Source organism: Drosophila teissieri, chromosome 3R, assembly GCF_016746235.2.
Source record: "Drosophila teissieri strain GT53w chromosome 3R, Prin_Dtei_1.1, whole genome shotgun sequence".
Classification (NCBI taxonomy): Eukaryota; Metazoa; Arthropoda; class Insecta; order Diptera; family Drosophilidae; genus Drosophila; species Drosophila teissieri.
This window is the reverse complement of record NC_053032.1, coordinates 27,422,358-27,442,002: the sequence shown is the minus strand read 5'-3', so window position 1 is coordinate 27,442,002 and position 19,645 is coordinate 27,422,358. Positions and strand designations below refer to the sequence as shown.

Genomic DNA, 19,645 nt, shown 5'->3' with positions numbered 1-19,645 from the left:
TTTATTTATAAACAAAGTAAATAGGCTTTCTAGCGGGTCCAGTGTTTTGGTTACTTAATTGTAATGCTTGGTATATACTTGGGTGGCAGTTGGTAAAGTTCGCCTGTCACATTTAAATACTAACGCGGTCACACTAAAAAAAAGCCTTGCGACCGGCAGCTCCATCCAAATAACAATTAAACAAAGCTTTAAAATGCATCGCAATTAACGTCTATAATTCCGGAAGTGAGCTAGCCTGCCAATAGCACATGATCGGCTCACGGTGCACATAATATCGAGCGAATCCGAGGGCTGGGCCACGTGAAAATTCAATGCCAAAGAAGTTGTGTGTGTCCTAGTTGTTGTGGCTGTTGTTTCTTGTGCCTTTCGGGAAGCGAAACACGCAATTTGTGATTTTAATTAAGCAATGGGTCAGTCGGCTGGTAAAATAGGTAAGTAATCAATGCTTCAGTTTACTTTGGATGTGTCGTAAATAGGACTTGGCTTGTTTGTTATTTGAGAACAAATAAGCTTAATTATCATAAGTTAGTAAACTTTCTATTTTAAATGAAATCTTTAGGTTGTAATAAAGTGCATGACAGTTATAAGCTCCGCTTGAATGTGAATTAAAAAACTATGGGCATTCCAATAGGTTTGTGACCTTCCCACCACCCACACACTCACATGTTGGCAAACAGCTGATTCCCCTTAGCGATGACACTCGCTGGTTGCGCGTTCATGCCGATAGTTTTGTTACCTGATTTTAATTTTGCAGGTGTGAAACCTGCCTTTAATTATTATTTACCATTATTTAAATATTTATAAGATAAAGCCTCATTCATCATAAGCTTTTTTTTTGGTTCAGGACTTTGTTCAACCTTCTACCAGTGGTTTTTCTATGGGGTTTCCAATCTTGCTAAATGAAATCGGTGATTTTAAAATATTCTTAATTTCTTTCCTTGAAAAGAGGCTTTAATACTCATGTGACTTGATCATATCACATCCGATTCACTTCTTGTGATCTAGAATAACCTACCACATCTTCAATATCTCGAGACATTAAAAATTGGATATCTAGGTTATCCCAAGTCAATAACGGAGAAAATAAACAATACTTTATTACCAGGAATGTTCAGTAATAGCGTACCTTGTTATTACCAAAAACCAACCCCAAAAACTGGGCTTAAAAGCAAAAGTTTTATATCCCAATTCTATTTTCCCATGCATGTCCTGTATTACTATCAAACCATTATTCCCAACCCGCCTATAAGGATATCAAACTAGTAAGCAGCTTAGGCTACCGAAAAGTCAACAATCTAAGGTGGTAAAAATCTGAAAATAAAGATGCGCACAAATCCCGACATCAAACCAGCTCGGGAATAGAACTCTGATTGTAGAAAGCGAAGCTTAGCGCAATGGACATCTCACCCTTACAGGTGTATTTGGCGGTATTTGGATGGCAGGACTGCACTTACCTGCTTCTGCTTACCACATCATCAGGGACTCCATCGAATCGTATCAGCTTCGATTAGACCCAAGATGCCCATGCAGCTGTGGACAATAAATTATAGAGTTTATGGCAATGATTTCTCACAAAACGGGCACAAGACGAAGGACGAAGGATGGAGGATGAAGGATCGCACAAAGGCGGAGGAGAGAATGAGTAAACCCCAATAGGCGCTCGGTTCAGGTAGGTTAGCCGAGCTGTAACTCGCTGACCCTGAGACAAAAAACACATGCTGTGGGCTGAAAACCCGCCAGGACCTTCTCTCTCTATGACTTGCCAAATGTCCTGTTTGCATCCGAGATACCTTTACGTATAAGGTATCTTCGAAGCGCAGATCTTGCGTTTTTCGTGGGACGAGGGAGGTTTTCCATTTTACAGGCGGGAAAAAACTGCAATGTGAAAACCGTGAAAGCCGAAACCCCCTGAAAAGGCAAACATTTGGCCAACAGAATGTATATTTCACTAACGGATCGCAGTTTCCCCCGCATGTGTTGCATTGGCGGTTATTCCTCGCCGATGTTGATATTTGATTAGCGTACGCACATGAGGATGCGGAAATGGGAAGTGGATGTGAGTGTGGATGTGGAAGTTGAAGTTGAAGTTGCAGTTGCCAAATGCATCCCTCTAGTTCCCTTTTGTTAGATCTTGATCGGGGTTTCGGGATGAAGCCAACTGCTGTCGCAGGTATCCTCAAAGTATGGAGGAGTTCCGCCGAATAAGTCAGGTTTCTTGAGCAGACTATCTAGACGGCAAGTTACCCTGTGCATTAGAATCTCTGGCCTTTATAGGTCACAGCTTTGTAAGGAACATGTTTAATGAAATCTTGTCTGCCAAGCAAGAATAGAATGATATTAACCTACAATACTGACCAACGTTGCCAACGTGTAAATTTGTACCATATTCTCAAACTCTGTTCCCCACTATGTGATATGTACAACCATCCAATCAACCATACCCTCGATCCTTGCTGACTGGGAATACATATGGGCATACCTCCTTCTCCATTGCTCTGTTTCTCAAGTGCTTGCGCAATTCGATTTTGGGTTCTGTTCTCCCGAATTCCCTTTTGTATCCGCAGGATTAGTTCGGGTATTTATACATACGAAACTCGACAACTGCTCCTTGCACAGCTCCTTCATTTTCCTTGGCCTGTCTGAAGTCCTTTCGCTTTTATTTTCCTTCGAACAACGCTGCCTTTTCCCCATGACCCGTTTGCATATGTCGTTTTCTAATTAAACACTGGCATTTGCTACAGTTTTTACTTAATTATGTGTATATTGATCGGCTATCGGCGATCGATGCGAAGAGCCGGGGAATTCTCAGCTGTCTTTCCTTCGACAGCTGCCAATTTCTTGTATCTCTTCGTTTATTTACTTGCACTGCGTTTTTTCTTCATTGAATAAATCATACTATCAATGCTGATAACTAACAAATTACTTCCCCACACTTATCTTTGCCCACTTGAGCTGTTTCCTCTATTTAAATTAGTTTTGGCACTCCACTTTTCTATAAGTATCGTTTAATTTCGATTTTGTTCAATTGAAAACTATTTTATTGCGCTCATAAATATATCTGTGAGTTCATTTATCTATTAACAGACTTCTGGGTGTCCAAGGTGAAGGTAGTAACTCCATCGTAATGGAGGTAGTTATGATAAGAAACATGGATATGATATGTACATATATGTATGTATGGAAATTTGTGTAACTCGTATATTTATCTTCGCCTTTTATTAGGCCATAAAAACGGGCTGTGATTTTCTTATCTTTCGAAGCGGAACTTCAACTTTTTAGAAGATTAATTACAAATGCCTTCTGCTGATATTTTATTTTTAGAGCAAAGTTCCACTAGAACGAGTGAAATTTCAAATTCTGAACCCCTTTCTCTTACTTGTTTCCCTTGAATCTGCTCACTTGCCGTGCAAAGTGATCGTTTGGCATATTCATTAAACGCCTGCCTGGGTCAATTCTCCATAGACGAGGATTTCGAATAGCCGCAGGGATCTTGGGTTAAGGAACTGTCTGAAAGGTAAATCGCTGTGACATTCTAGAGACAATGGTCGAAAGAGGACAATTGTGAGGCCAGAGGGTAATGCGGGTCTAAGGAGAAACCGGCAATCCCGTGAAGAAGACGAGCGAACATGAGCGATATTCGTATATTCTGAAGCCAGATGTTCGTGGGAGACCGAAGTGGAAAGAAATAAAAATTGCACTGTACCGGGGGACTTGTGGGGGCACATGTGCCAAATTCTAAATTTAACCACAAAATACTTTAAGGGGAGCAAAAAGCAAAAACAAAAAGCAGTCTACAGATATCTCCCCCATCAAGGCGACAAATGCAAATGGAAGAACTGAAGCAGCAGCTGTCTGCTGGCGAAATATGGATATATAAAAATAAATAATCGCACAAGAAGTTCGAACCGATCCGCAGAAGTAGAGCACATCCTTATCAGCCAAGGCAACTGGCGCACGTCTCTTTTTTTCGATTTTCAACCTGGCACGTGGTCGGCTGGCTTCCTCTTTCTCCGCTTCGACAATCCCTTTCCACCCGTAAATGTATCTGTATCTTTTGCTATGAATTTACACCTGGAATTGGCAAACAAACAGCACGGAACGGAACCGGGGACAGGGGCTGCGCGGGGATACGCACTACAGTAGAGCAAACCCTTTTCAGATCCTTTTTCCAACTGCAACCGCAGATGGACACCTTTCGTGGATGATCGTGATGGGTACAGTGGATATCGATGGGCGAACAACTATGATAAACCCTGAATATACTTCGAAAAGATTTACAATGCAATCTTAAAAACAGACGGACTTATTTAATGTTTGAATTATATTGCAAGGATATTCGTCAGATGTTTAAACTTCCTCTGGGGTTTTGAAGACCTTAACTGAACCAACGTTATTTCTATCCAATATTCACTGTATTCTTTGACAATATTGGGGTTGTTCGTTGGTCTCGATGCGCTGCTCGATGTCCTGTTTCGACGGTTCCTGTTTCGCCAACATCACCTTCTCCGACCTTTTTTGCATTTTCGCAAACTGAGCATTGAGCACTGAGCGAACAGGAGGGGGAAATCGGGTAAGCAGCAGCAGCAGCAGATGTATTTCCAGGACGCACGCCTGCTGCCAGGATGCTGAATATGCATTTCCACTTTAATATCAAAATTTAAATGCTTTCTGCCCCGTCTTGATCCCTTCCGATCTTGAAAATTGCATCTGCTGCGAGGTCTGCCCGGTTCCGTCTGTCGATGCAGGACAAAAAGGACGAGGCTGAGGAGCGCTCGGCACAATTATCATCCTCCATCAATGGCAGCGTGGCATCCATAAAGGATAAAGGATGATCAGGATCAGACGCCAGACGGCGGTTATCCTGCTGACCACAAAAGCTAAAGCTTAACAAATGAGACCACAATGGCATGTGTCCCAGATCATAGCTACATTTTTTGGACTCTGCATAAGCGAAATTTTTACATGAACGGAAAATGAGTTACACACTTTATTTACATGCATACAATTGTAAACTGTTATTATGTCTCGATTATTTTTAAGGATCTTTTGCTCAACATTTGCTATCCAAACCCCATACATATCTTGCATCCTCATCTGTATAAAAATTAATGTAAGAAATGTATTAAAAATGCACATTTTTATAAAACATTCTATTGCTGCAAAAGATATGAGAAGAAGAAATGCACTAATATTTTCGAGAAAAATAAAAGCGATAGAAAGTGTGTTTGGCAATTAAGAACAATCCCACGGGTCCAAGAAACTAAGTACGTGTGATATTTGGCCCGCAAAGTTCACGATCAAAAGCATTAGGGCAATTGAAATAGCTTGCCAGTTATATGAGCCAGACCTTGTAAACCCTGCGAAAAAGAAAGAATTGCTTTGAACCTGGCTGAACTATCTCACACACACACTAACAAACTGTCGCACACACACACACTAAGGTGCGCAGAATAACTGTTAGTGGAGATCAGAGCATTATGGCCAACATCCCAAATGCAGGCCTAGAGCAACAACAACAAAAGGCAGGAGAAGCAACAGCAGGAGCGGGAGAAGATGTGGAGGAATCCCCGATCAAGGTGCAGAGTTAGAGGCATAAAGGTAAATTATAAGGGAGGCTCAATACACGCGAATGGCAGGCACAAAGCGAAACCATAGTAAATAAGAAACAGCTGCCAGAGAGCGCAAGAGAGAGAGATGGCGTCTCGAATTTTGCTCTCATGCGCTCTCATTTTCGCTCTCTCGCGCTGGTGCGAAGCTATAAAAGGCCGCACAACCTTTTATTTGTTGAAAAAAAACTCAGCGAAAGGTTGTCGTCGTCGTCGGTCTCCGTGTTTCGTTCGTTTCGTTCCGTTTGTTCCCGTTGCGCGCAGACAAACAACCAACCAAATTCAAAATGTTTTAACGGAAAACATTCAAATTCGAAGAAGAACGCTATCGCTAAATTTAATGCCAAATAAAATACGCAAGCAGCTTGTGGATTTTGATTAGCATTACGCGTGTTCGTTTAGTTCGTTTGTTCTAATTTAAATAAGAAAGAAAATAATCCACTACCATGGGTCTATCGGATATACCAGCCAACTACATGCAGAGCAGCCATCCGCACCTCAATCTCCATCCGCAGCAGCAGCACCACCAGAACCAGCAGCACTTGCAGCATCTGCAACAGATGCAGCAGCTGCACAACGCCATGCCCACTCCCGCCCAGCAGGCCGCCCAGGTCCTGGCCATGGAGTCCAACGAGCTGCTCATGAGCACCAAGGACAAGCTCTCCAGCAAGAAGAAGATGCACTTGCTCAAGAAGATCAAGAAGCGCTTCGGATTGGGTTAGTAGTCGCATTAGTACCAGGCTAAGAATCGGGCTAAGGATAACGTATTACGTTTGGATACATTAAAAAGAATGCAGTTCCTTTCTAAGGGTTTTTACAATATATACAATTCTCGGAATACCCAGTATCATAACTATTACGTTCTAATGAAAATATGGTACTTTTTAACGTTGAAAAACTTCCTGCGTGATATCTAAACATTAAAGTCTTGAAGCAAATGTAATTACCCCGTGCGAAAATGCCTTAAATACATAATTCATTGATCTGGGACTCTGCTTTTATCCCCAGCGATTCCCACATAATATTAGCATGTGGTCTGACCTATCGCCCATTCATTCGGTTAATTAAAGCGGCAAGATAAATAAGCGAGAAACACAGCCAGCCGCAAACATTTATGCATACATTAGCATTTTGCGTCTCAAGAACAATAACAAATAAAATGAAAGATAAGAGCAAAAAGCGAAAAAGTATGAGTTAGTTTAAAACAAAAAGCTAATGACTAAAATGCTCACCAGAGCACGCCCAGTTTGCTATTATAATAGTAATTGTTTTTTTCTGACTAAATAGACACAGAAGAAGAACCCGAAATAAACTTAAATGTGAAATTCTCTCAAGGCTTCTTCGGCAGAATTTAACCTCGACACTCCGACTTTTTCGCCGGAAATGTCAGTTCTCGAAAACTGCATTTTTCAATCGCACCCAAGTAACCGCAAATTGATCAAGAAGTTCAGATCAGGGGGACTCCTCGAGTTGAAGAAAAATACCACCGAAAGCAATTTTCCCAAGGAGCGATTATGTTTATCATAACGATTATCTGGGCTGGGGAATTTCGTTGCTTTGTTTTTGTTATGGTTGCAAGCAGCTGAGCTAAGGAAGGAAAAAATAAAAGTAAAAACAACAAATCACCTTTTTTTGGCTTTGGCTCAATTGCATTCTCGGCTTCAATGCTCTCTTTTGGCCAAAACAGCCGAAGCAAAAGCAAAGCAAAGCAAAGCCAGTGACGCATAGGCTAAGCCTCTACCCCTTTTTTGTTGTTGTTTTAACTGGCGTCCTACGAACAGTTGTGGTCGCAAAACTAGAAACTGAAATTTAACGAACACTATAAATTTAGATTCAGATGCTTAAAATTAGTCCTTCGGCACTCAAAGGCTTTTACTAGTCAAAAGTGGCTATGCTGTATCTACTGTATTTACGAGGTTCTATTTTTTCCACCACCACTGTTTTTGCATCTGCCTCATTCAGTATTGCTTTCTGTTGTTGTTGCTTTACTGGGAATTGTACGCGAAGCGCCGTTGCCGCCATCGGCAAAAGCAAAAGCAAAAACAAAGGTAGCTACAACAGCAAAGCAAACGATCCGCGGCAGGAGAAGAAGAAGAAGAGCGAGCTTGGGCTAGCGGGATGAGAAGAGGAAGTGAAAGAGGCGTGGCTTTGAAGCTTGAGTGTGTTTTCCTCTGCTGAGCGTTTAAGCCCGCAATGGTTTATGTTTTATGCTTTATGTTTCTTATGCGGCGGCTTCTCCAATCCGTTTGATTTGAACGTGCGTTGCCTATCGGTAATCAATGAAATTACTTTGTTGTTGTTTTGCTCGGCGTCAGCTGCTTTTGCTTTTTTGTACCTGCATTTTCTATTACATTTCGTAGCTTGTTTGTTGTTACTGTGTGTGTGTTGTTGGCATGCCACGTTTGCTTTGGCTAAAAAGTTTATCTGCTCTTGGCTTTTACTCACATAGCTTCTCACGGTTTACTTTTCGAAATGGTTTGTTTGGCCGTGCGTGTGCTTGCAATTGAGCGCTGCCAACTCGTCTTTGAGCCCCCGATTATGGGACACACAAATACAAATTGTCGCCCGACCTTCGATTGTTGGCCAAAAGTAAATAGTCAATCGTTAGTGGCGGTACACACCCCCGCAGGGAGTTGGTATATATGCACGAACATACACAAGTACAATGGGTGTCAAAATATATGTACATATATTTACTTCTGTTTAACAGCTATTCCAAAAATCCAAAAATAATTCATGGTTCAACCTTTCTGCAGTTAATAATTTGTAAATGTAATCTTTAAAAGACATTGCATACATTAATGTTAGCGTTAGTTGTTGATTTCCCAGCAAGTACTTTTCTGCTGATCATAATTGTATGTTGAGCATTCTCGCCTCAGACATCTGTTGCTATATTTTCCCACTTTGAGGCATCCCCTCATACAAACCCCGTGAGTATTTATTCAGTCATTTTTCTCCCCCTCATGAAGTCATCACCGTGATGCGTCACACATCCTATGGTCATTTTAAAGTTCGTTTATAATTGTGCAAGCTGATACAAGGCATTGCCATTTATAATTGATAATTTCGCGCTATTGATAACGAGCAGAGCGAAATAGTGTTTATCTCTGCAAGTGTTGTTAAAAACTGATTGGCATTAGCTATAAATACCAGTTGTTAACGATTGGGGATATACACAACGATCTGCACGGTACTTTTTTTCTAAAAAGCTATCTCGTGACCTATTTAGTGCCTCCCACATCTTTCGTTTATCAGTTATTGAACTAAGTTGGCAGCTTGAAGACAGTGTACAGTGAACATCGGAGAGCGGAAACTTTTAGATGTGTCACCCATAAAGATCACAACCTTTCCAACTCGAACCTATTTAAATAAAAAGTGTGTAATTAAATTGTGAATTATTTTAGCTTAAAAATAAAAGTATATTTAGGAATATAATCAGCGTATCGCCGTAGTTCAACTCACGACCCAAATATGTAGTACAAAATTGTTAACATTTTGTCTGGGCCGAGAGATAACAACGCATACCACCCCATAGATAAAGATAAAACTAGATAGAAACGCTACGCCGCAGGGTGTTGCAACTGACGCAAGACAAAAGGTGGAGTTCAGGTAGCTACAGGTAAGACACACCGCTGCTATATACGTAAGTATATAGTATAGCAAGCACATAGTATACCTGGCCCAGAAATCGGCGGCAATTAACTCACGCAAAGTGAGACGAAAAGATATCCAAAGGCATCTTTGGGTCAATTTTGTAGGCCTCCTTTCGGGAGGGCGTGTTTTCCAGACGGGTTAAGGCGGGCGGGCGAACTGCTGGTTGCTAGGCATAAATCACCGTCGGTTTCTACTCGGCTCGAACACCTACGGGTCTTTAATCTATGCCTCAATGTCCAGCAGCAGCTGTTCGGCTATCCATCGCTGGAAACTTGGCCAGATCGGGTTTTTGAAATTCGATTTTCGGCCTTAAGCGTTTGTGGTTCGTATTTCGGGCAGAACTATAATGTAATTAATATGTACACCTATTTTGGGGAGGAACGAGAACTAGATTTGGTTCAGCTTTGCAGCTGCTCGGGGTATTTAATATGCTAAAATCTAGGAAATTTGCATGGTTTGACTATAACACTAGGTTTTAATGAGGTAAACGGGTAACAATGCAACCGGTGGCATCAAAAACTATCGAATTCCGAGCCCAAAGCACTTGAATGGTCTGGCTGCCATTGTAATAACAACGTTATAATGTAATAATGATGTGTTTCTATCAAAAGACGACTCTTCGAGTCCATTCCATGGCACTCGGCGCAACTTCAAGCTGTTATTGTGGGCTCCCCCTCAACGCTCGAGTGATTTAATTACACAAAGAGTTGGCGGACTGAGGAGAATCGGGCTGGGGGGTGTCTTGTGCAGTCAAGTGCGAGGAAATGCAAGTTGTATAGGAGTAACTATCAACTTTTCTATATTGTACTCGTATCTATGTATGTATGCATGTGTTTGTATGTACATTTATGTGGACCTCTTCACTGGCCCTTCGCAGTAATTGCAACGCTTCGATAAACAGCAAGCCTACAAAGCGCAACAAAACGTAGCGGAAGAAAGCCGGGCTTATCGTATCTGGGCTCTCCAAAGTACAGTACTGCAATGAAACGCGGGATTAATTGCTTCCTTAACAATTAAGTTGCTTCAACTAACAAGAAATCAAACTATTATAAGTATTTCAAATTCCTTCCATACGATTTACTCGGCTGAAACCCTCAGCACTTCAGAGACAATGTTGTTTATTGTGTGTTTTATGTTTCGCTTGCTTCCTTATATCCACGCGCGTATATTTAGATCGGTTTTATGTCTGTGCGGAGCTGAAAATGTTGCGTTCTTCTTGGCTGGGGCCTCTTGCATGCTTCAGCGCCCAAATAAAAAACCAAACCATAGATGTTTATATATATACACGCGGATGTATCATGTGCATCGATAGAGAGGTGCTCCCATTCCACCGGGATTCTAGCTGTAGGCTTGTAAAAATAAACATGTAAATTTGATTTGGCCACCCACCCTTCAGCGCTTTTCCGTCCCTCTCTACATATACATATGTACTTTTCTATATCTCTCCCTGTTCGGTGGCTAATTATATTAGAAGGGGAGCTGCGCCTCATCCGGGTGTTTATAACTAATTTGTGTGTGCGTGGAAAGACGGAAAATTTACGCCGAACGGGGAGAAAAGCCATCGGGAGTCATTGAACCCATTGAGAGAGGTGTGATCAATATGTAAGGTGGATTTGTTACTCCTCAAGGAGCTGCATTGTGCAAGTGCAAAACCAAGCATTTTGAACACTCATTTCATGTGTAGAAAGATACCCGATTATCTTTATTGACTTCCCTGATTAGCTCGAACTTCCTATGGGAAATTTTCTGATGCACTTTAATTGATTAGTCACTTTTTCCCATATTTTTGTCGATAGCTTCAATCTCGAGTCGTTACCTAAACTTAGGTATTGATTGTTGTGCAAACCTGAATGGTTGATATACTTAGAGTTGCTGCTGCTGGGACTTCTTTGATTTTTAGTTCACATGGCGTGCCGTATCAGATTTCGCTTAATCGCATGAAAAGTGCAATGTACTTGGGAAGAAGTAAAGCTGCTCAGACACAATAACAACTGGTTGCAGCAACTTGGCATAGTTTGACCTCTGGTTTCATCGCTGTCAACGCCGCCGCCGCTGCCAGTCGGCCCCTTTTTCCGTTGTGTAATTATTTTTATTATATTTGCAGAGTCTATGTTGTGACCATTGTTGCTAAGTTGCTTCTAGAGTTACATGCGCGGCCAGGAGGGGCCAAACCGGTGGGGAATCCACACCAGAAGAGAGAGTTTTCCGCTCCAGCAGCTCGCGATGAGTGGATCGCAGTGCAATTTCCGCTGCACTGGTCAGCGGTTCAAGCAGAACGGAAGTGGTTTTCGCATCTCGCATCCACTCAATGGGGTTTTTTGCTTCAGTTGAATTCTAGTGCGCTGAGCTGCAAATCAAACTACAAACAGGAAAATTGATTGGCAATATCATTTGGAGAATGAATTGCTTGGAAACTTGTGGTTAAAAGGGAAAACTATATAAATGAAGAAGATATTGTAAACAAAATTTCACTTGTTGTCTCGAAAACTTTCATAATTTCCCGCCCCACGCAAATTGTTTGTTTGTGCGCGATTAATTAACATTCATTAGGTTCATTTACGTATGTTTAAGACAAGAATTTAGCATTGCCTTTATTGCTGTGAGAATTGTTTTACAAGCCTTTCGATAGACACTTGTTCAGCTGCTAAGCTGCGACCAACGCTTCGCATTTCTGCCCACAGATCAGGCCTCTAACTAACTAACAAACGACCCACACGCTGTTTCCTCAACTAATTTCACCGATATGTCGAAAATGAAAATGAAAATAAAAAGACACACTATGCGGAGTGGCCAGATAGATACGCTTATAAGTTATTTATCGGCGTGGGTCGATCCATTGACAAGCCCGTGGAAGTCAGAAAGCTTAGGTCCAACTCAATCCGACTCATTCACCCACTCGAACTGACTGATTGCGGCGCTGCAAAATGCCGATAATTTATGCCAAATGCTTGACCAATTGATACAATTTGTAAATGATCCATTGATCCATTGATCCACTCGGCATGCCAAGCCGGCATTTGCCCGAAAGCCCCGGCTTTTATGGGACATTTCCGGTGCAATTAAGCGGCCTCGGGCGGCGTGTTAATTGTCCGCACACGTCGTCTGACTCACGCACGTGGGCTGACAAGAACAGGAACGGCGCAGGGGGCGGGGCCGCACGTGACCTGTGACCTCAATCGGTGCAGACGGGGAGGCAGTTCAAGTGGGTGGCGGCCGGAACTTGTTAAGACAATGTTGCAATGTGCAATGGTTGGTTGTTTAGGTCATACTTAAATGCAGATTAACTGATTTAATTTACAGACTGCAATATTAATATTTAAGCAATCCAATCGTTTCCCACAGCCTGAATGCTACCGAACTAATCAACATTGAAGTGATTTGTTAGAACCGATCGTTAAAATAAGCTGATGCTCAGCTTCACATTGGATCGCCTTGTAAGCCTTCATTCAGACATCAACGTAATCTGCCTTTAATGATGGCCAACTCGACTCACGAGTGCCAATCGCAATCTAATGATGTCTGAGCTCAATGGGATTTTGAATGTTCGGAGATCTTCATCAGATCGTTAAAATGATTTCGCCTAACGATGGCCGCACAATCGCAGATTTGGTTTCCTTTTTTTTTATTTTTGTTGGTCTGCGGAGTAGACTTTTGTTTTATGACACCTGCATGATTTTCACATTTTCCACCCGCTCGATCACCCAGCTGCAGCTTCTCCAGTTCGCCAAAGATTCGGGAAGATCCGAACGGCGAACGGCGAACTCAGCTCCGCACTCTCTTCTCGCAATTACCGAGGCTTGTTACAGGTTTTCGATGTTCGGCAGCCGCAAATTTACTATATATCTCCTATATATACAAATTTGGAGTCGTGGGAATTGTCTCTACTGAGTTTGTGTTTGATTTTTGCCCAGTGTTCAGCTCAGCTCAGCTCAGCTCAGCGTGGGAAATGTTTTGCTTTGCTCGCTGGTGGCGAATCCAAAGACGTCCCCGATCCGATCCGAGCCGCGCCGCACCGCACCGAACGGTAAATCAGGTTTTCCTTTTTGGCAACTACGAAAATTTGCCTGCAACTGCAGCCAGCCGCCAGATCGTTTGCAGTCGATCGGATCGGATGCAGGGTCTTCGTTTTCCCCATTCGGGCATCGGCGTTTGGGAACCTTTGGCTGCAGTGCGGCAAACTCCAAACGCATCATGACCACCACCGAAAGTTTGAACTTTTCATCTTCAGTTATTCTGTTATTACGCCAAATTATGTCGAAACTGGATGATTGCAGGGCGTGGGAAATGGATCAATCTTGCTGATTTCTTCACAAGTGCTATATTTATGTGTCCTTGTTAATAGTAAAGAGTGGGCCCGGAAAGCCCTTCCGCAATATTCATTTAATGATTTCCTACTTTTAATGCGTACTGATAGCTTCCGAGCCACTGCTTTCGCCCCAACAACAAGTCGCTCGTTTATATATTTAATACAATTAGTTAGAGAGTATCATTAAAGCCTCGAGCGAAGACAATCGCTGCACTTAATTAATTGTGGCCTGGCTAATTGAAAGTATCAACGCGTCTATGAAGCACCGTTTCTGGGACTGGGACTTCAAGGAAAAAAGCGAGGCGCGTATTTCATTCATTCATTCCCTCATTCATTCGCTCAATCGCCGCTGCAATTCCATCCATTGACTGACGACTGTCTGGGCCGATAAAAAGTAGGCGTCGCCAGTTGGCCAGGCTAGTGAGACGACAACATCCTGCAGCTAATAGGCCCCAATCCAATACACGTATATGTGCGTAGTACGTGATTTCCTACTTCCTCGTCGCGGTCACTTCATAAATATGGATGGTTGGGTATTGCAGCGGTAGAAGTGGTGGTAGTGGTAGAAGTCTTCGGGGCCGGCTTTCTACTCCACCTTGCTTCTCCTCCAATCCGCATCTCCAAAGGCGGGCTCTTTCCTTCAGAATGGGAGCCACCGGAAGCTGGTGCTCCCTTTCCACTTCCTGCAGCGGAAGCACTTGAGGATTGAGGATTTTTTCGGGAAGCAGACAGTACTGATTTCGTGTGCAAGTCATTGGCCCTGGCTTAGGATTAAATTTCAACCCTAAAGACACTGCCGAACCAGGGGAATCTTGCAGATACCCAAGCATTTGTATCTTGTATCTGTCTTGCAGTGTTATTTTTTTTCATTTTTCGAAATTTGAACAGCTGCAGACCGTGGAACTGCAGCAACCCCTAAGCGATCGAAAACGTTGCAAACGTTGAAAACGTTGAAAACTACCCTCGATAAACGGGGACAGACGCTCTCCATAGGGGTTGTTTTACCTGTTCCAGTCGTACAGCTGCTTTCTTCTGACCTTCCTATTTCTTCCTCCGCACAATGGCTGCGAAAGGAATCGAGAAGAAGGGAAAAAGGGAAACAGGACAGCTGCCACATGCCGCTCCAATGCAAACACATTGATCTTCAGTGCCACGCGCCGCATATCAACATGGTAATCACCATCAAGACATCAGCCTCATCTGCTTCAGGTCCTTCGCCATGGCTTTCTTATAAACTGGGTTTATATACATATATTTTCACTGCAACTGTTGGCATGCCGCCGGAATCGTCTGATGTTGGGCATTTCAGCGATCTGAGCAGAAACCTGTCGCCATCCTAAGACTCCTCGTCCTCAAGTAATTATTTATATGGCCATATGGATCGGTTATAGGTTTTTCTGCCCTGACAGCAAGCAGTCTCCTGTGGTAATTGTCCGCAGCTGCTGATATACGTGGATTTGCAAGGTGCAATAATTAAGCCAATTTCGGGAATATGCTTTAAGGATTCTCAAAGTATTCCTCAGCCATTGAAGTGCGGCCCTATATAATTGCAAAGAATTTGCCATGAGCCTGATAGCAAAGGCAAAAATACACCAACCATTCCCCCAAACTATTAACAAAAAGAAAAATATATACATATATCTATATACCTAGGAATACTAAAACCGCTTGAAATTTGTAAGAAACTCCCTAACCTACACCAATATTTATCTATTCCTGAAGTAAATCTTGCACTTCACACGTACATATGTGACTTGGATTTTCCAAGAAAATGGGCCAGCAGCTGACGATGACCATGGTAAATCCTTTTGAGTTCGCCTGTTGATTACGTTTTCCATGGGCATTTTTCCAATGCAACAGATCCCCCAAACTCAATGGTTCAATAGTCTTCCATCCAGTCACGTGCCCTGTGCTTGAAAACCAGCTAAATTTGGGTCTTGGGTTGGGGGTTATTGACTCACCCAGGAAGATCGGTTTGGGCTTCTGCGTAATTCGATCGCTAGCACATGGTTGGATGTTCAGCTACCTGGAGACATCTTTTCGAAGATGCGTAATTTGATACGGGGAGCTGGCGTTGGGAAAAAGATTTTAAAACAATGTGGCAGAAGATGCAACTAATAGATAAATGGATTGTGGGGAGGCGGCATTTCGTGAATGCGAAAGTATCTTCAAGGTTTCAATATGGTTTGTGGGATAAAACTAACAGCTTAAATCTTATTTGTATTGCAAGAAATTCAAAATTCAAACATAATACTATATATACTGTACTTGTGAAATCCTAACTGACTCAACTTTCGCCTATACCATTTCAGTTCGCCGCTCACCCTCCTCATGTCCTGGTCCAAACAACCTGCCTCCGCTACAATTCCACACCGTGCATGGCGACAACATCCGAATTTCAAGGGACGGAACCCTCGCCCGTCGCTTCGAGAGCTTCTGCAGGGCCATCACCTTTTCAGCCCGCCCCGTTCGCATCAACGAAAGGATCTGTGTGAAGTTTGCGGAGATCTCGAACAACTGGAACGGAGGAATTCGCTTTGGATTCACCAGCAACGATCCCGTGACGCTGGAGGGCACGCTGCCCAAGTACGCCTGTCCGGATCTGACCAACAGGCCTGGCTTCTGGGCGAAGGCTCTGCATGAGCAGTACTGCGAGAAGGACAACATACTTTACTACTATGTCAATGGAGCTGGCGATGTGATCTATGGTATAAACAACGAGGAGAAGGGTGTGATACTGTCCGGCATCGATACGAGGAGTCTGCTGTGGACGGTGATCGATATCTATGGCAACTGCACGGGCATTGAGTTTCTCGATTCTCGCATTTACATGTACCAGCAGCAACCAGCGGCCATGCCATTGACCACTGTGCCCGCCCAGCAACAGCAGATGGCCCAGCCAACTGCCAACGCCTCCTCCGCTCTGAATCCCCATCACCCGCATCAGCAGTCGAGGAGATCCCTGCCAGGACACACTGGCGCCATCGAGCACGACCTGGAGCGCCATGTGATGCCGTCGCTGCAGTCGCTGCACTTGACCGGAAACGGTGGAAGCGTGGCCAGCGTAGAGCAGGCGGCCATTGCTCATGATCTGGCCAATGGACTGCCTCCGCTGCGCTACAATGCCAATGGACGACTGATTCCAGTGCCCTTCCACAACACCAAGGGCCGGAATGTGCGGCTCTCGCAGGATCGCTTTGTGGCTTCGCGCACGGAATCCGACTTCTGCCAGGGATATGTGTTCACTGCCCGACCCATTCGCATTGGTGAGAAGCTGATTGTGCAGGTCCTGAAAACGGAGCAGATGTACGTGGGTGCCTTGGCCTTGGGTCTGACCTCCTGCAATCCGGCCATGTTGCAGCCCAATGATTTGCCCAATGATTCGGATTTCCTGCTGGACCGCCCCGAATACTGGGTGGTCAGCAAGGATATTGCAGCTGCTCCTCAGCGCGGCGATGAGATTGCATTCTTCGTGGCGCCCAACGGCGAAGTGAGCATCAGCAAGAACAACGGACCGGCTGTGGTGGTGATGCATGTGGACCAGTCCCTACAGCTGTGGGCCTTCTTGGATGTCTACGGATCGACGCAATCTCTAAGGATGTTCCGCCAGCAGTTGCCCAACATGGTTGCGTACCCGTCGCAGCCACAGGTGAATGTTAATGCCAGCAGCTCGTCCGCCTGCAACGCTGCCTCCACTTCGCGCATGCTGCCCATGACCGAGTCGATGAGCAGTCTGAATGCCGGAGCCACTGCCAAGCTGTTGCATCATCCCTCTCAGCTGAGCGTAGCCCAGAGTACGAGCACCTTGGCCTCAGCTGGTGGAGTCAACGGCAGCCGTATGATCAGCATGCCCTCCAACGGAGATATTCTCCAAATCCAGCCGAATGGTGGTGGCACCGTTCTGGTGGTCAATCTGCCACCTGCTAGCAGCTCGCACGACATAAACGGACAGCTGGCGGCCAGGCCAACGGCAACGGTAACCTCCAGCGGTGTTCTGGCCGGAGCCTGCTCCAGCGGCACCCTCATCAGCACCACCAGCAGCCAGTACATTGAGGTGAGTGTCTAAGCTTTGTGAATGACTCCCTAGCAATATACTAATGGCCATCTTTTTTCTGCAGCCCATTGCCAACAGCACAAATAATGCGGCCAACAAGTGGAAGGACAGCCTGAGCGACCAGCAGAGCACCGATTCGAGCGCCGAGTGCACCATCTGCTACGAGAATCCCATCGACTCGGTGCTGTACATGTGCGGACACATGTGTATGTGCTACGACTGCGCCATCGAGCAGTGGCGGGGAGTGGGCGGTGGCCAGTGCCCACTATGCCGGGCGGTGATCCGGGACGTCATCCGCACCTACACCACGTAGAAAGGGCGTGGGCGTGGGCGTCAGCGTTTCCTAGCCAAGCAACATTTACTCGCAATCAAACCTACTAAAGCTACACATAATACCATACACACAAGTTGTTGCATTTTAAACGCAATCGAGCGCAAAGAATATTATATTAGAGAGATAGGCATTATTTTTGCAGACTAAAGATCAGATAGTTTATGCAGTTAGATTAGTGTACGAAACTATCAACTAATTTATCACGTATGTTTAATTTTTTTGTGATGTTATAAGTAAGTGCGCCTCAGAGCCAAAACTATGTATTGTTCAATCCAGAAAGATTTCTTCGTTTTTCAATTTTTTTTAAACATTGATCCGCGCATTTGTGCGTTGCATACTATAAAACCAAAGTATTGTATAGGAATTAATAGTATTTTGAATTTAAATTTGAATTGATTGAAAGTTGTTGCAAATTTACTTAGTTTTTCTCTATGTCTAAATTCCAAACGATGTGCAAAATTATCAAACACAAATTACGATTCTTTATTTGGCGAATAATCATTTTGGTGCTAAATGTTTTGAAAGGCAAAATAAAATTGTTAACGGATTTGAAAAGTTATGTTTAAGCTTGCAGCAACTACGAATGACCTTAATTTGACATGAAATCACAAGAAGCAATTATTGACTACTTTCCAGCAAGGAAATGGAAATCGACGCAACTCAAATAAGTTTGCAGCACAAAATGATGAACAAAGATTGATCAGAAAACACTTAGGCACGTAAACCAAAATAGAATACGGCAAGAGCGTGTTGAAAGCTAATGTTAGTATAGACCTAAGTACTTAAGTTAATTTCTAGTCAACGAATTATGCTGAAGTTAAATCTAAACCGGACTTCATCCAACAAAGACACCACAAAAAGACGTATTAAGCACGCTAAGCAATTTTAATGATGCACGTATTTTAAAGGAGATTTAAATATATTTAACTTTAAACATAGAACAAAAGACTTGTATGTTGTACCAACAGCTTGAATGAAATATGGAAAATGGAATATGGAATGCCCATCTAAATAAACCATGCAGTTAGAAAATTGCCAATAATTAATTAACAATACCAAGCAGATTAAACATGAAGGACAAGCAAAGCGGATAAAACTTTACCTAAGATTGTATTAAAACTGAAAAAAATGTAATAAGCAAAGAACACAAAGAAATATGCGAAATGGAGCGCAAGCTTACTATTTTTGTTATAAGAATGCATCCGGATAGGAATAAATGAATCCATGTTATTGCCACTATTAATAATTAACTTTTAATTTTTTAAAGAATCATAGTTCGTAAAATTACGATACTGCGCCTAGTTATGACTAAACATTTAAATGTATTTATGAAATTATATTTGATATATGTAAGAAAACGCAATGCTGTAATACCATTAAATACTGACAACAATATCAGAATCTATTATGGATTTATTTATTATCTGGGAAAGGGGTTTTTTTAAGAGACGTTGATCATGAATAATATTTTTTATATACATATATCCAAGGCAGGACAAACGGTACATTTATTTGCGTACTATTTAAAGAGCTTAACTGCAAACAGATAGCTACGATTTGATACTAACTTACATGGGAATTATTGGAAATTTTGATTTGTTTTTAAGGTTTTAGTTTTTAAATTTAACGGTCTAATTTGCAGTAATGCCACTTGGGCTTATTCAATGTACCTGTGCTGCCACCTAGCGCAG

The 19,645-nt window shown here is 43.1% G+C and overlaps 1 protein-coding gene across 2 annotated transcripts; it reads left to right on the top strand.

Moving 5' to 3' along the window:
- The first annotated feature begins 129 nt into the window (after positions 1–129).
- Positions 130–19,276, top strand: LOC122619131 (protein neuralized). 2 transcript variants are annotated; one of them, XM_043795873.1, is made up of 3 exons: positions 130–431; positions 15,879–17,620; positions 17,685–19,274. In XM_043795873.1, the coding sequence occupies exons 1-3, from the start codon at positions 407–409 to the stop codon at positions 17,931–17,933; spliced, it is 2,016 nt and encodes a 671-aa protein (XP_043651808.1). In that variant the 5' UTR covers positions 130–406; the 3' UTR covers positions 17,934–19,274. The 2 variants fall into 2 exon arrangements, with proteins under 2 accessions (XP_043651808.1, XP_043651807.1); XM_043795872.1 differs by lacking the exon at positions 130–431 and adding an exon at positions 5,869–6,323 and having other exon boundaries at positions 17,685–19,276.
- The last annotated feature ends 369 nt before the right edge of the window (positions 19,277–19,645 follow it).